Source organism: Arachis duranensis, chromosome 10, assembly GCF_000817695.3.
Source record: "Arachis duranensis cultivar V14167 chromosome 10, aradu.V14167.gnm2.J7QH, whole genome shotgun sequence".
Lineage (NCBI taxonomy): Eukaryota > Viridiplantae > Streptophyta > Magnoliopsida > Fabales > Fabaceae > Arachis > Arachis duranensis.
Genome location: NC_029781.3, coordinates 10,443,722 through 10,459,184, shown reverse-complemented (window position 1 = coordinate 10,459,184; position 15,463 = coordinate 10,443,722). Strand labels below are relative to the sequence as shown.

The 15,463-nt window shown below is 29.1% G+C and overlaps 1 protein-coding gene across 4 annotated transcripts; it reads left to right on the top strand.

Moving 5' to 3' along the window:
- The first annotated feature begins 1,356 nt into the window (after window positions 1–1,356).
- LOC107469139 (E3 ubiquitin-protein ligase RGLG5) lies at window positions 1,357–6,387 on the top strand. 4 transcript variants are annotated; one of them, XM_016088518.3, is made up of 12 exons: window positions 1,357–1,536; window positions 1,926–2,240; window positions 3,332–3,416; window positions 3,555–3,695; window positions 3,804–3,917; window positions 3,994–4,091; window positions 4,292–4,371; window positions 4,828–4,933; window positions 5,027–5,154; window positions 5,251–5,434; window positions 5,559–5,615; window positions 6,022–6,387. In XM_016088518.3, the coding sequence occupies exons 1-12, from the start codon at window positions 1,525–1,527 to the stop codon at window positions 6,100–6,102; spliced, it is 1,401 nt and encodes a 466-aa protein (XP_015944004.1). In that variant the 5' UTR covers window positions 1,357–1,524; the 3' UTR covers window positions 6,103–6,387. The 4 variants fall into 4 exon arrangements, with proteins under 4 accessions (XP_015944004.1, XP_052111803.1, XP_020989313.1 ...); XM_052255843.1 differs by having other exon boundaries at window positions 1,358–1,536; window positions 1,983–2,240; XM_021133654.2 differs by lacking the exon at window positions 1,357–1,536 and adding an exon at window positions 1,635–1,796.
- Window positions 6,388–15,463: the final 9,076 nt, after the last annotated feature.

The window sequence follows — 15,463 nt, the reverse complement described above, 5'->3', positions numbered from 1 at the left end:
TTGTTGAGACTTTTAATATGAATGTTTATTCTAGGGAGTTTCGCATTGTGGGCGTGGTGTTTAATTGTCAACTGGGTGTGTGTGACTACTGGTTATGTGTACACTAAAATATTACCACCTGTATTACTTGGAAGGAGCCATGAAAAAAGAATATACCAATTTAATTGATTAAATAAATATAAGTAAACCAAAGGACATTTCGTGTCAATTTCATATATGTTATCCAACGATACTTAATAAAACATTGATTTTGTTTCTTGTTTCCGTGGTNAAACTTTAATTAGAATTTATAATTTAAAATATTAAAATTGAGAGTTTATAATTTAATGTCTATCATTTAAAATACATAAAATAATCTAAAAAAAGTTAATTGATATTAATTAAAAATAATTATTAATATTATTTATTTAATAGTTGATTTTTTCACCAAATATTTTTATATCATATCTTTGACAAATTTTAAAAAAAGTAATGTCTAATTTGATTTTGAAATTTTTAATGTTCGTTCAAATAATTTCTAACTTTTAAAAATGACCAAATTAGTTTCTGATTTTATAAAATATGTATTTTTATTCGTTTTTAATTCAACTGTATTAACATACACAATGCTAACAAAAACATTAAAGTATCAATATAATATCTCTAACGATAGAGTGATTTGGTACAATAGAATCAAATAAATGACTTAAATTAGTTAATTAATTTTATATTGCTGTAAAAATTAAAATGAGTTTAATTAACCAATTTAAAACATCAATTTGATTAAACTAAAATTTTAGTCTCATCATCTTACCGTGAAAATATTAGGTCTATAATACTTTATAATAGTATTGTGTTAATAACAGTTAAATTAAGTTGTGTTTGAAAGAAAATTTAAAAAGTAATAATTAAATTAAACATTTATATTATATTTAGTATAAAATATTTTAATCATCAAATACAATATTTAATCTAAATTTTAGTCTCAGTTTCAAAAATAAAAACAATCTTAGAAATAGATGAACATTCACAATTTATAAATTCAAAAATCAATTTACTCATTTCAAAAAAGCAAGTAATAAAAAATTTGAGAAAGCAAATTGCACATTTCAACAATTGAAAATAAGAAAATATAGAAAAACAATGTATATAATAACAAATTAAAAAAAAGTAAATTAATTCAAATTTTTAATTAATTAATATTAATTTTTGTAATTTATAATTAATAATTTATAATTAATATAAAAAAAACTAAAAAATTTTTTAGAGAATAATTTATAATTGTCGATTTTTTTCTTCACTTTTTGTGGACCGAAAATACAGTCCATTATTTAGGTTGTTCATAATTTTTTGTCTACCTACCTATCCGAGTTGTTTTAAAATTGAAACCTCTTATGAAGTAGAAAGAAAAGGATGAAATGGAAGGTTTTCTTTTATCAGCAGTTGACTTGACCTTGCTGGGTTTCTTCTAACTGCACCTTCTTTCTCTCTCACAAATCCTTTTCTTTCTTTTTTATTCCCCCTCAAATTCTTGTTGAAGAGCTCATGAATCCGGAGGTATATAATTAACACGAACTTTCATCAAAATATCTAATACGACGAGTATACATTTGAAATTAAAAAAAAAAAAATGAATGCTGGTATAATTGGTCGTTTTCCTTTGAACAAGTCATAATCACTTCCAATATAAGGCCTACAGTTTACAATTTGGCTTTGGTGTTGTGTTTCCCTTTCCAAATTTTAGGGCTTTGCAAAACACATTTCGCAATTTGGAAAACCTATTGATTGCTCAGTCAGTTCTGCTACTAGTCAAAGTCGTGAGATTTTGTCCTTATTATCATTCTAGATTTGGTTCCTTCTTTTATATAATCAATGATTCATAATAATGATAATAATTTCATGCATGTTTGTGATTTTGATTTCTGTAAAAAAAAAAAAATTTGCAGCTGGAGATTTTGACAGCATTGTTTGCAATTTTGTGCTTCTTGGGGTTTATTCTGAAGGAGTCAGTCATGGGAGGGAAGAGTTCAAGAGAGTGTGTTGGTGGTGATCGGAGACATGTTTCTTCATCATATGGTGGTGGTGGTGGTTCTTCATCTTCATGGGATAACTATGGAGGGTACCCTAATCAGAGTCCATATCAAACACCTCAACACCACCATGCATCAGCTCCATATTATGACTATGCTTCTTCACAACCAAAGAGAAAGCTTGATAGGAGATATTCAAGGATTAATGATGATTACCGTTCACATGATGAGGTAACTTTTTTGTTTACTTAGAGTAAATTCGCAATTTCAACCTCAAATGAAAAATAATAATTGTTAGTGTTTTCTGAGGGGTTAAACTCATGGTTTATACTGGTTTTAGATCATTGCATGGACAGTGTTCTTGTGATTTGATTGCTTCTGAGCAATTATTTGAATCAACCTGGATTTTGATTGTCATTATCATTTGACCTGTTGTTGTTTTATTACAACGTGGCCTAAGAAACTGTTTCTGTAATTTGACTTATGAAATTGAAGTTTGTTCCATGATAGTGTGAATGCTATCCATATATTTTTCTGGTCTGACAACAAAAAGGGATAAATATAATCTAAGAAAAAGAAAGGAAACCAATTTATTTATTTCAATCCAATTGAAAAAAAAGATGTGAACTTTTCTGTCTGAAACTAGAGTGACAGTGGGAATATATATTTTTAGTTCCATATAATTATTAACTTATTATTGGAACGATGAAATATCTCTTACTTTATCCCTGTTTTTTCTATATTTTCATGGGGAAGTGCATTAGAATTATTACAATATTACAGTGAGTAAATAATTTACTGGAGCAAATCCCCTGTTTCTAGTAAACTAGTCCATGTGTGCTGTAATGTTAGATTCAGTTACGTGGATGAAGCCAGCTTCTTGAATTGACTTTACTTTCTTTTTCTTCTTTCCCGGGAGTGTGATTGAGCGGAAGAGGATCATCCTCTCTAAACAAAGTATCGAGAGTTCGATCCTCACCTTGAACATGAAAAAATGTTAAAACTCTGCACCAGTTGTTTCATGCATGCATCAAGGTGCCTACAAGCTAGCAAAGGATTAATCACCTTGTTTGATGGTGAATATCCCGGTTGTGAACCAAAGAAAATGACCCCAGCTAATTGTGCAATTCATCCTTTTAAAAAATTCTATATTGATTAGGTTGCTATTCTTAACGTCAAAAGATATCTGCAGTTACACAATATTTTTGTTTATGAAAGTAGTCTATTCTATTTTTCGATAAAAAATTTGTGACTTTTTTATAACGCTGGAGATAAAATAAAATAGACATTAATTTGTCAGATGATAACCTAATCGAAAACAGGTTACTGCTGCTCTTGCAAATGCTGGCCTGGAATCTTCTAATCTCATTGTTGGCATTGATTTCACAAAGAGCAATGAGTGGACAGGTTCTAATACTTAACTCATATTTGATGATTAAGTTTTTGTTTTTTTTGTTTTGTTTTTCTTTTTTTTATTTTTATTTTTCCCCCTAATTTTTGTTGATTTCAATGCTAGCTAACTATTTAATTCCCTTCAAAAATCAGGGAAGCGGTCATTCAATCGAAAATGTTTGCATCACATTGGAAATGGTTATAATCCCTATGAACAAGCTATCTCGATTATCGGGAAAACTTTATCCGTTTTCGACGAAGATAACTTGATTCCTTGTTATGGATTTGGAGATGGTAATGCCAAATGTTAATCTAATGGTTTTCCAATGAAGTTCATGTTTTCATATTGCAAGCCTGATAATGTTTGATTTTTATCTTTTTTATTTAATTTTTTTGGGTCAGCATCGACGCATGATCAAGATGTATTTAGTTTCCATTCAGACGAGAGGTTCTGCAATGGATTTGAGGAAGTTTTGGCACGATACAGACAAATTGTTCCGCGCCTCAAACTTGCAGGTTTAGCTTCCACCAATAATCTTAATATGAACTTTTTATATGAGGTTCATTGTAACTCATTGGACACATGTGGCAGGTCCTACTTCATTTGCCCCAATTATCGAGATGGCGATAACTATTGTTGAGCAAAGTGGTGGCCAGTATCATGTCTTGCTGATAATTGCAGATGGACAGGTTAATCTTCAATTCATATTTCATACTATTGAGTAGTTTCAATTTTAAGTACTTTGAATTTGCATGTGACAAAATATGATAAGATTGCAAACGTCAACTATGATCGATATGGATTTACAAGGCTTCTCTAAATGATTTGATTGTCTTGTAGATATTTCTTGTTTTTGCACGTTCTCAAAAACACTAGCCTATTGTGACAGGTGACCAGAAGTATTGACACCAAGCATGGACACTTGAGTCCACAAGAACAGAAGACAATAGATGCCATTGTAAAAGCCAGGTAAGTTTATTTATTTTATTTAGTTTTTAAAATAAATAAATATATAAATAAATTTAGTTCTTTCTCCTGTTGAGTACTGCTGATTGATAAGGTGGGTCCTAGTCCTATTATGGGTCCGACAAAAGCATGTAACCAAAGGTGAAAATTCACACTTGACATAGAGAAATGGACATGAATAATTAGAAGAATATCATAAATATAGTATTGGGTGTCATGGGAGTAGCTGAGGTGTCTTAGGAGTAGAAGGTTTGCCAAAAACAAAATTAATGTAAACATTTTGAATGAATAAAACGGAGGAAAAAATGTTATTCCGCCAGTAAAGCTTTGATTAATGTTAACTCAAGGAGGTTCCTTTCCCCGAAGAAAGAATATATTACTAAATTATCCTATCAATTTTCCAATTTAGAGGATCTGTTCCACTATTTTGCAATCTTTAATTCATTTTGAAATTGGCAGCGAGTATCCACTCTCAATAGTTTTGGTCGGAGTTGGAGATGGACCTTGGGATATGATGAGGGAATTCGATGATAACATCCCTACTAGATCATTCGACAATTTTCAGGTTTGGTGTAATAATTCATTCAGTTTTCTTGACTTGCCATATCTTGCAGTAATACTGAATTATCATATTCTAACTTGTGGAGCCTGAATGCAGTTTGTGAATTTTACCGAAATAATGTCGAGGAGTGCGGATCCGACCAAAAGAGAGGCAGACTTTGCTCTGGCAGCTTTGATGGAGATACCTTCTCAATATAAGGCAACCCTGGAACTTGGCATCTTAGGGTAAATGCAATATATGAAAACATCGTATTTATATATTTTGTTTTACTGGTGTGATACCTGACTCTGAAATCCCTATATCTACATTTGCAAAAATAGTTCAAGGAGGGGACATTCACCAGACAGGGTTCCTCTACCCCCACCTCTTTATGAAAGGAATCCATCTAGCCTTAGCACGAGATCTTATCGGCCGGACAGTTTTCAGCAGAATACGCCTATGCATACTGGCTATGATAATAGAGTTAACGCAGAACAATCTTCAAGTCCTCTATATGATAACAAGGTACTAAGATCATGTTTTTCAAACGTGCCATACAGCTTAGCTCCTCACTTTATGTCATCATTTGATTCATGATTATTTGGTCACTTTGCATAGTAGATTTTACACATGACATGGTTAATTGCAGGTTTGTCCAATTTGTCTCACCAATGCAAAGGATATGGCTTTTGGTTGCGGGCATCAGGTAACCAATTTAATATAATAGCCTTATCTCCAGTTGTAACATTATACCTCCCCTGAAATATTTGAAGTTATATAACGCTCTGTACCCTGATATTTTCATAAAAAATAATGCTAGGAAACCAACTTTTTTCAGCCAACATTAGTCAATTTTTCTTTTTAAATTTTGTTTATTTTAAATTCTAGATCCTAATCTCCCATATAAGTTATTAACATAAAGATGTCAGTGTAGGCATGACAAAATCAAGGGGTGCATTGTGTAATATCAATTAATTCTAAAGGAGGTCAATGTGATTTACCTTTAAAATTATATATTGCCAAATAATCTTGAATCTAAGACTCTACAGAAAGTACCAACATATATTAATACATTTTTCTTTCCTCTTCTCCTGCATTTGCTCTCATCACAGACTTGTTGCGAATGCGGTGTAAACCTCGAATTCTGCCCCATTTGCCGGAGCACAATCCAAACCAGGATAAGGCTTTACTAGTTATTTACTTGCTAATTTGTTCTGTTGCATGATAAAAGTTGGTCATAAAAAGGAACTCAGAAACAAGTGTTGTTTTGAAACAGTAAACCATAGAATTATAGATTCATGGATGGGTTCCTTGTTGTTTTGAGAGAGGGAGAGAGATGTAAAGAATTGTTGTGAATGTTGATGGGTAGGTTACTTCTTGTACATAAAATACCGTATTTGCAATTTTGAGCCAAAAAACTGTAGAAAGGATGGAACTTACCCCCTTGTCTATAAATAAAGAGAAATAATGTTGTACCACTTCTTTTATACATTTTCTTGTATACTTTTTTTTATAATTTAAAAAAGCAAATTTTTTATTTTCTTATTTTTTATCATCTACTTTTAATACTAAAGTGAAAGGTATATTAAAGGAGGGAAAAACAACCATTTTTATATACGAATATTCATAACGTTGACAAAATTATCCATAAACATAAGGGCAAAACACTAAAATAAGTCAAAGGGAGAAAATTTTCACGCAAATCTGTCAAATCAAAATCTGGTTCATGAATCAACCAATGCATGTTTATATGTAGTTCGAATTAACTAGATTCGAATTTGATCTACACATAATTCGAATTATGTTGATTCGAATTATACACAAAACTCACACACACTAATTCGAATCAACCTGATTCGAATTACACACATACAATAATTCGAATCCTAATTATTAAAAAAAATAATTTATTAAAAAAATAATAATTTAAAATTAAAAAAATATATATTTTATTTCATGCATTAAAAAAAAGCTAACAAAATATTTAATTACAAGATTTCTTTAAAATATTAATGAGCTATCAATTTAAATTCCATACGATACTCTTTTGTCAATTTTTAATAGCTCATGAATATTTTTTAATAAAATTTTTTAAATTATATGGTGAGATATTACATGATTCGAATTACGCATGGGAAGTTCAATCACTCTGATTCGAATTATATGGTGAGCAATTCGAATTCTATACAATACTCTTCTGTCCATTCTTGATAGCTCATGAATATTTTTTAATAAATTTATTTGAGTTATGCCACAAAAAAATATTTTATTTTATTCAAAATAATTTAAAAAATGGCTTAAAAAATATTAGGAGTACTATAAAAATTTGTAATGTTCTAATGACTTAGGTAAATATATGCATGTATACAAATTTTAAATAAAATACTCTACATAGTTAATAATAATTTAGAAATTAAAAAAAATATTTTATTCCATCCAAAATAATTAAAATATATATTTTATTCTATACAAAATAATTTAAAAAAATGGCTTAAAAATGTTATGAGTATTATAAAAGTTTGTAATATTCTAGTGATTTAGGTAAATATATGATAAAAATATATTTTCTTTAATTTCTAAATTATTATCGAGTATGTAGAGTATTTTTTTAATGTCCTAAGTCATTACAAATTTTTATAGTACTCCAAACATCTTTTAAGTCATTTTTTAAATTATTTTGCATAGAATAAAATATTTTTTTGTGGTATAATTAAAATAAATTTATTAAAAAATATTCATGAGCTATCAAGAATGGGCAGAAGAGTATTGTATAGAATTCGAATTGCTCACCATATGATTCGAATCAGAGTGATTGAACTTCCCATGCGTAATTCGAATCATGTAATATCTCACCATATAATTTAAAAAAATTTATTAAAAATATTCATGAGCTATTAAAAATGGACAAAAGAGTATCGTATGGAATTTAAATTGATAGCTCATTAATATTTTAAAGAAATCTTGTAATTAAATATTTTGTTAGCTTTTTTTTAATGCATGAAATAAAATATATATTTTTAATTTTAAATTATTATTTTTTTAATAATTAGGATGTAATTCGAATCAACCTGATTCGAATTATTGTATGTGTGTAATTCGAATCAAATTGATTCGAATTAGTGTGTGTGAGTTTTGTGTATAATTCGAAGCAACATGATTCGAATTATGTGTAGATCGAGTTCGAATCTAGTTGATTCGAACTACGTATAAACATGCATTGGTTGATTCATGAACCAGATTTTAATTTGGCGGATTTGCGTACAAATTTCCTCCTCTTAGCTTATTTTAGTATTTTGCCCTAAACATAACGTTGACGAAATTATCCATAAAAAAAACTAGCGTTCTGCCGTCAAAGATAATTTCCTTTGACAAAAATACCAAATCTTTAAACTCTTTTAAAAAATTACACAAAATACTTAAATTATTTTTATTCTTTCATTATCTTCAACCTGGCTAAAATTTTTAAATATGGATAATTTTAGTGTGAAATAGGATAATATTTGGCCATTTTGATATTTTACCTATTGACGTTTTGTAAAAAAAATATTTTTTATAAAATATTTTTTTAATTATAAAATGAGAAAATGTCATTGACGTTTTAATATGACGTTTTGTATTAAAACGACAAAATGTCACTAATGTTTTGTAAAAAAAATATTATTTTAATTATAAAATGAGAAAACGTCATTCATATTTTGTAAATACCCACAACAATATATAACACATAGTTTAGATCATCTTTAAAGATTTTACGATTTATTAGTTTTTTTATTTTTTTTTAATTCTAACTCCTTAATTAATAGAAAAGGTTAAATAAAATATGTTGTTTGTCATACAAAAGCTATTAAAAATTTAAAATTGTTATGTAATTGTATTTGTGGTATTAAATCTTTAAAATTTAAATTTTAGAATATATTTAAAATTTAAATTCTAGTAATTATTGAATCATATAATAATTTTAAATAACTTTTGCATAACAAACTAAGTATTTTATTTAATTGTACCTATTAATTAAAGAGTTAGAATACAAAAAAAATTAAAAAACACTAATATCAAAAAATATTAATAAATTTTTAAGTTTATTTGAATAATAAACCAAGATTAAAATTTTAAGTTATAAAATTATAAATTATAAATTGAATTTCATTGAATATCTATTATTATTCTTGTTCTAGTATTAAAAAAAAAACATATTGGATCTGATCTAATATAATTTAACATATAACATATAATTTTTTTTTCTCCTTCTTCCTTTTCTAATGTTGTTTCCTTATCAGTTTTTGCTTTAAGATAAAGTTTCTTCCTTTGGAAGTTAGGGCTCATACTACATCTATTCTCTCTTTCTATTTTTATTATATTCCTCTCCCATATGCTCTTGCTCTATGTTATGCTCTCATACTTCACCTATTTCGTGCACAACAAACATGAATTGCCAATTCTTAGATGTTGTATGTGAATTGCAGCATAAATCCATCTCAGTGGGTATTTCATGCGAAATGATTATGAGCATTCCGAACAAATTTTTGGGCAATGCTCATTTAGAGAAATAATTATTTTTTTATATATTTAAATAAAAAAAATATTTTTCTCTCTTACTAACAACTTCAAACATCACCTACTAGTGTCATGCAATAGTAACTATCACCTGCCACTTTTATATAATTCATACATTAGTGGCTATTATCTGTCACTTGACACTTTTATATAATTTATGTATTAGTAGTATTCATATATCAATATCCATTCTTAATCTAAGAGTGTACAAATTATACATTTCTAACTTACTACATATCTTTTTAAAAAGATCTTGTGCCTCAGTAATAGATCCATAAATGTTAAGTCATGGAGACAAACATGTAGTACATAAAAATAACAAAAAAAAAAATCATATAAGCATATCAAAGTATAAAAAAATAAACCACACGGAAATATTGAATATTAAATAATATTTTATTTATTCATTATCAATATTGGTATATTAATAAGTAATAACGTAATTATTAATTTTATTTTTTACAAATTAAATAAATATAATAATAAAGTTGAGTAAAAAAAACTCAAGAATATAAACTTTAACTAAATAAATTTATGAATTTATAATACTAACGTAATGTTTTGTTTTTATTAATTTAATTTAATATATATTTTTATTTTATACTTTTAGATATAAATTAGAGTTTAATTTTGATATATTGACAGTGTAAAATATTTTATATGGTTGTTTAATAATGTCATTTTTTTGGATGATCATTCACACAATTAGGGTTGGAAGTGAGCCGAGCTGAGCTGAGTTGAACTAGACCAAGCTCAAGCTCGACTCACGAAAATTAAGCTTGTCTCACGACTCGACTTATTAACAATCAAGCCTATTTCGTAAGTCAATCTCGGCTCAACAAAAGCTCACGAACTGGCTCGACCTCACGAACTGGCTCAAATAGTAGGAACATAATCTATAATTCTATATCAATAAATTATAACTTATATATATTAAAAAATATTTAAAAAATAAATTTAATATATGATCTATCTATCAATTATAAATTTTTTATTTATGCCCTACATCAAAATTAACGAGCTAATGAGCTGAACTTATCCAAACTCAAGCTCAACTCATTTAATTTATGAGGTCAAATCCAAGTTCAAGCTCGACTCACCAGCTCACGAGTTCAGCTTATCGAACTATTAAAGAGTCGAGCTTAAGCTGGCTCATGAATTTGCTTGACTCACTTCCACCCCTACACACAATTAGTGTAAAGGATAAATTTTTTTATGACATGATATTACGTAATTAAATGCACGTAAAAATTTATTTTATCCTAACAATGTATCAAAATTTAATTCTAAAGATTAATATAAAATAAAAGAATTAGCTAACTTGTACTCTAAGAAAATATATTAAGAGTATAATAAAACTTTTAAATTTTTAATATATTTAATATGTTAAAAATGTAAAATTAAAAAAATAAATTTTCAATAACTTTTTGTCAAACCTTTTTTTTATGGTGTTTTTAAATATACCCTTATGCTATAGGTTAATAAAATTCTTAAAATATTTTGACACAAAATTTAATAAGTAGTATTTTTTTTAAATGTAGGAATAAATATAATTTTTCAATGGGCACATATATATTTGTACATATACTTTAGTATATTTTTTCAAAATGTTAGTGGGACACTTGCCCCATAAATTAATAAGTAGATTCGTCCTTAGTGACAGTGTCTTGGTAAGGACATCAGTAAATTGTTCTCTTGATAAAATATGCGTGAGCTTTAGGGAATCATTTTGGACCTTCTCTCTAACTTTGTGGTGGTCAATCTTGATGTATTTCGTCCTTTCGTGAAACACTGGGTTAACCGTAATATAAAATCAGATTGGTTGTCACAAAATAGTATCATAAGACCTGATAATTCAATTTAAAGTCATTAAATATGTACATAAGCAAATTTTTTTACAAGTTGCAAGAGTTATTACTCGATACTCTGCCTCTGAAAATATCAAGAAACTATTATTTATTTTTTGCTTTTCTATGACATCAAAAAGTTTTCAAGAAAGAAATAATATTTGAACTTTGATCCTTTTCTAGGAGCATGTTTCAAGTACTTCAACATATGCTAGGCTGCTTTGAAATGTTCATTAGTGGTACAATTCAAAAGTTGACTTAACATGCTAAAAGCAAAGCTTATGCCATGTCTGGTATTTGGTATTAGTAAGGTATATCAACCTTTCCATGAGTCTTTTGTATGGCTTAGCGTCATTCAATAATGTTCCTTATGACTTTGAGAGATGAACCGAATAATTCATAAGTGTCCTAGCTAGTTTTGAATCTAACGAATCATGCCGAAGAAACATTTTAGTTTGCCTACATCCTTGATTTGGAACAAATTATCCAATTTCATCTTCACATGTTTAAACTTTTCTATGTCATCCTCCGTCTCTACCACCACGATTTGTGATACCAGAATTTGCATTAAAGGCCAATACCAAACCTTCAATTATTTTTATTACCAATACCTCTAATATTGACAACACTAATCATCTCCTTTTCTTCACTTTTATCCAAGTTGGTTCATTGTCTTTCTTGTTGCAAAAACAAAAACTATATGGAATTCACACTGGGTAGCAACACCATCAAGATAATCTACAATTTTACTATTGTGTACCGCTCGTTCAATCTCTCAGAATTCTACCAACATCTTCTTGGTCTCTATATCCTCTTATGATCTTGAGTCCATACGAGCATGATGCTCCACAAGCATAGACTAGGATTGGTCAGAACTCTTCTTTCCAAATTCCCTTAAACTTGGTGAAATATGCACTTATGGATAAATCTCCCTGCTTCATCGCGAACATGTCATCTTAAAGGTTAGCTATCTGAAATAAATCAATTTCATAGAATTTGTACTTGAGATGATTCCAGAGCTCCGAGGCCATGTTACACCACAGACTACTCTGCAGAATCTCCATGCTTAGGAAAAAGTGCAACCATGATAGCACAAAGGTGTTACATTTGTCCCATGCTTCATAGGTCAAGTTAGCTTTTTCAGGTTTTGAAAATGTTTCATCAATGAAAACCAACTTGTTTCTCGATTTGATGGATAGCCAAATTAATCTCTTCCATGAATGATAATTTTGAGTCATAAAAAGAGTTTGAGTAAGTTATAAACCTGTGCTTTTTCATTCGGATGGAGGTAAAAGAGACTTATGGTCCTAAATCGGGTTTAGTATTGATCTCTCTAATTGTATTTGAAGGTTGGCAAGTTGATTCATCAATCTCATAAAGTTGTGAATCTTTTGGATCTTCCACTCCCACTTCTCAATCTACCATGGATGTAGCAGAAGGAAGGAGCAAAGTTCACAATTCTTGCTTAGCAATTTTCGCAGCTCCTCCATGCTCACCGCACCATGATGAAATATGTTTTGAGCTACAGATTTTTTAGTAAGAAATGGGGTTTTTCTATGCAAGTTTAAAATGAGAGAAAGATGAATATTACATTACTGAAAAATCTCAATTTACAAAAACTGAAGATGCAGCCATGTATAGCCATAAAAAAATGCATAACTAACTCTGATATAAGATATTCCCTAACCAACATAATATCTACACTTGTCATACTAAGCTACCTTTTCATTATTTTTTTTTCTCTCACTAACAACCTCAAGCATCACTTGTTAGTAGTATGTAATAGCCACTATCACCTACCACCTTCATATAATTCATGCATTAGTAGTACTCACATATCAACAAATACACATATATATAATTGCCCTTAACCTCAATTCAGAAATAACAACTAACTAATCTCAAATATAAAGCATTCTTGGTTTACAAACTCTACAAAATTCTTATTCTAGCCAAAGTCATGAATATCAGTAACTCATCAAGCAATATTAGTCCATAAACCACACATACAAACAACAATAAATCATAAAATAATTATTCTAGCACATGCATTTAATGATTCATCAATTAACACATAAATCATACTTGGTTTTAAGGGTTAAAATGAAATTTTTAGATAAAGATGATGATGGTGGATTGAAGAGCAGAATCGTGCCAGCAGTAGCTGCTGTTGCTCCTCCCTCAGCTCTTCTTCTTCCTTACAATGATGTTGGTGATGGCAGGGTGGTGTATTAGGTACCAAATAAATGATGCAATAAAATATAGCGATAAAAAAAATTTAAAATTTGTCAAAAATAACTTTTTTTGAGTATTACAATTTTTTTCTATCAGAAGGAGGTTACAATGTCAATAACACTCTCTTTTAACAAAAGAAGAATACACTTCTCTCTAAATATAGGAGAAAACCTCTCAAAGAAAAAACTCTCTATGTAACTCAATGTTACTATTATTCTTGTTGGATGATTTTTATTGAAATTAATTAAGAAAAACTCAATTTATAGGTGAGTCTCTCTAATACGAACTATACGTATTATAAAGTAGATAATTCTTATTTTTCTAAACCACAAAAAACTTCTCGCTAATAACAAGGAGTGTTTTTCTCCTTTTATTTTGTTTATTTTTATTTTCAAAAATTAATTTTACTAATTTTCACAATCTCTCACTTAAAACTAATTTTTGTAAATTTTCAAAATTCATGTTGCTCATTAATTCAATAGGCCATATGAGGATCTACACCATTCAAATTTTTTCAATGTTGATTGGTTTTGTCATAGCATCTACTAGGTTATCTTTAGTATAAGTCTTCTGCATATCAACACTTCTTTCCTCTACTAATTCTCGAACAAAGTAATATTGTACTCTAATGTGTTTTGTTCTCGAATTAAAGACCAAGATTCGTTTCAATGTGCAAGGTGATCTGACTGTCACAATACACAAGAATCTTTTACTGTTTATGGCCGAGTTCCTCCATTAACCTTTGGATCTAAATAGCTTCCTTGCATACTTATATAGCTGCCATATATTCAACTTCTGTAGTAGATAGAGATATAACGGTCTGTAACTTAGATAGTCAGCTCACAGATCCTCCTGCAAGTATGAATACATATCCTATAGTAGATCTTCGTTTACAAGATGACCTGCAAAGTCTGAATCAACGTATCCATTGACAATGAATTCCGATCCTCCAAAATATAATGCAACATTCGAAGTCTCTTTGATGTATCTCAGGATCTTCTTAACAGCATTTCAATACTTTTTACTTGGATCTGCCATAAATTGACTTACCACTATAACTGCTTGAGAAATATCTGGCCTTGTACAAATCATGGCATACATAAGGCTTCCCGCTGCTTATGCATATGGTACTTGAGACATTTTTATCCTCTCTGCTTCATAGAAAATGAGGTTGAAATTGGCTTACATTCTTGCATGTTGAAGTGTTGCAAAATATTCTTCAAATAATTCTTTTGCGATAGCCAAATCTTCTTATCTATTTTGTCTCGGTGAATTTGCATCCCTAAAATCTTGTTTGCTGGTCCCAAATCTTTCATATCAAACTCTCTAGTCAACCATGCCTTCAATTCTTGGATTTGATCTTTGTTGGGGCCTACCACCAACATGACATCCACATACAACAGTAGAATGATGAAATCATTATCACCACACCTCTTGTAATAGGTACAATGATCTGAAGTAAGTCTGTTATATCTAAGGATAATAATGAAAGAATCAAATTTCTTGTACCAACACCTTGGTACTTGCTTTAGACTATACAGAGATTTAGTTAACTTGTAAACTAGGTTTTCTTTTTCTTGTTCTTCAAAACCTCTGGTTAGAGCATATATATCTCTTCAAATTTCTCATGAAGAAAAATAGTCTTTACATCTAATTGCTCTAGATATAAATCAAATGCAGTACACATAGCTAAAACTACTCTAATAATAGATAGTCTTACTACTGGAAAAAATATTTCATTGAAGTCAACACCTTCTTTCTAAGCATATCCTTTGACAATCAATCTTGCATGATATCATTCCACCTGATCATTACTATCTCGCTTAATCTTGTAAACCCATTTGTTATTAATGGTTTTTCGACCTGCAGGAAATGCAACAAGTTTTCAAGTATGGTTCCTATGTAATGCCTTGATTTC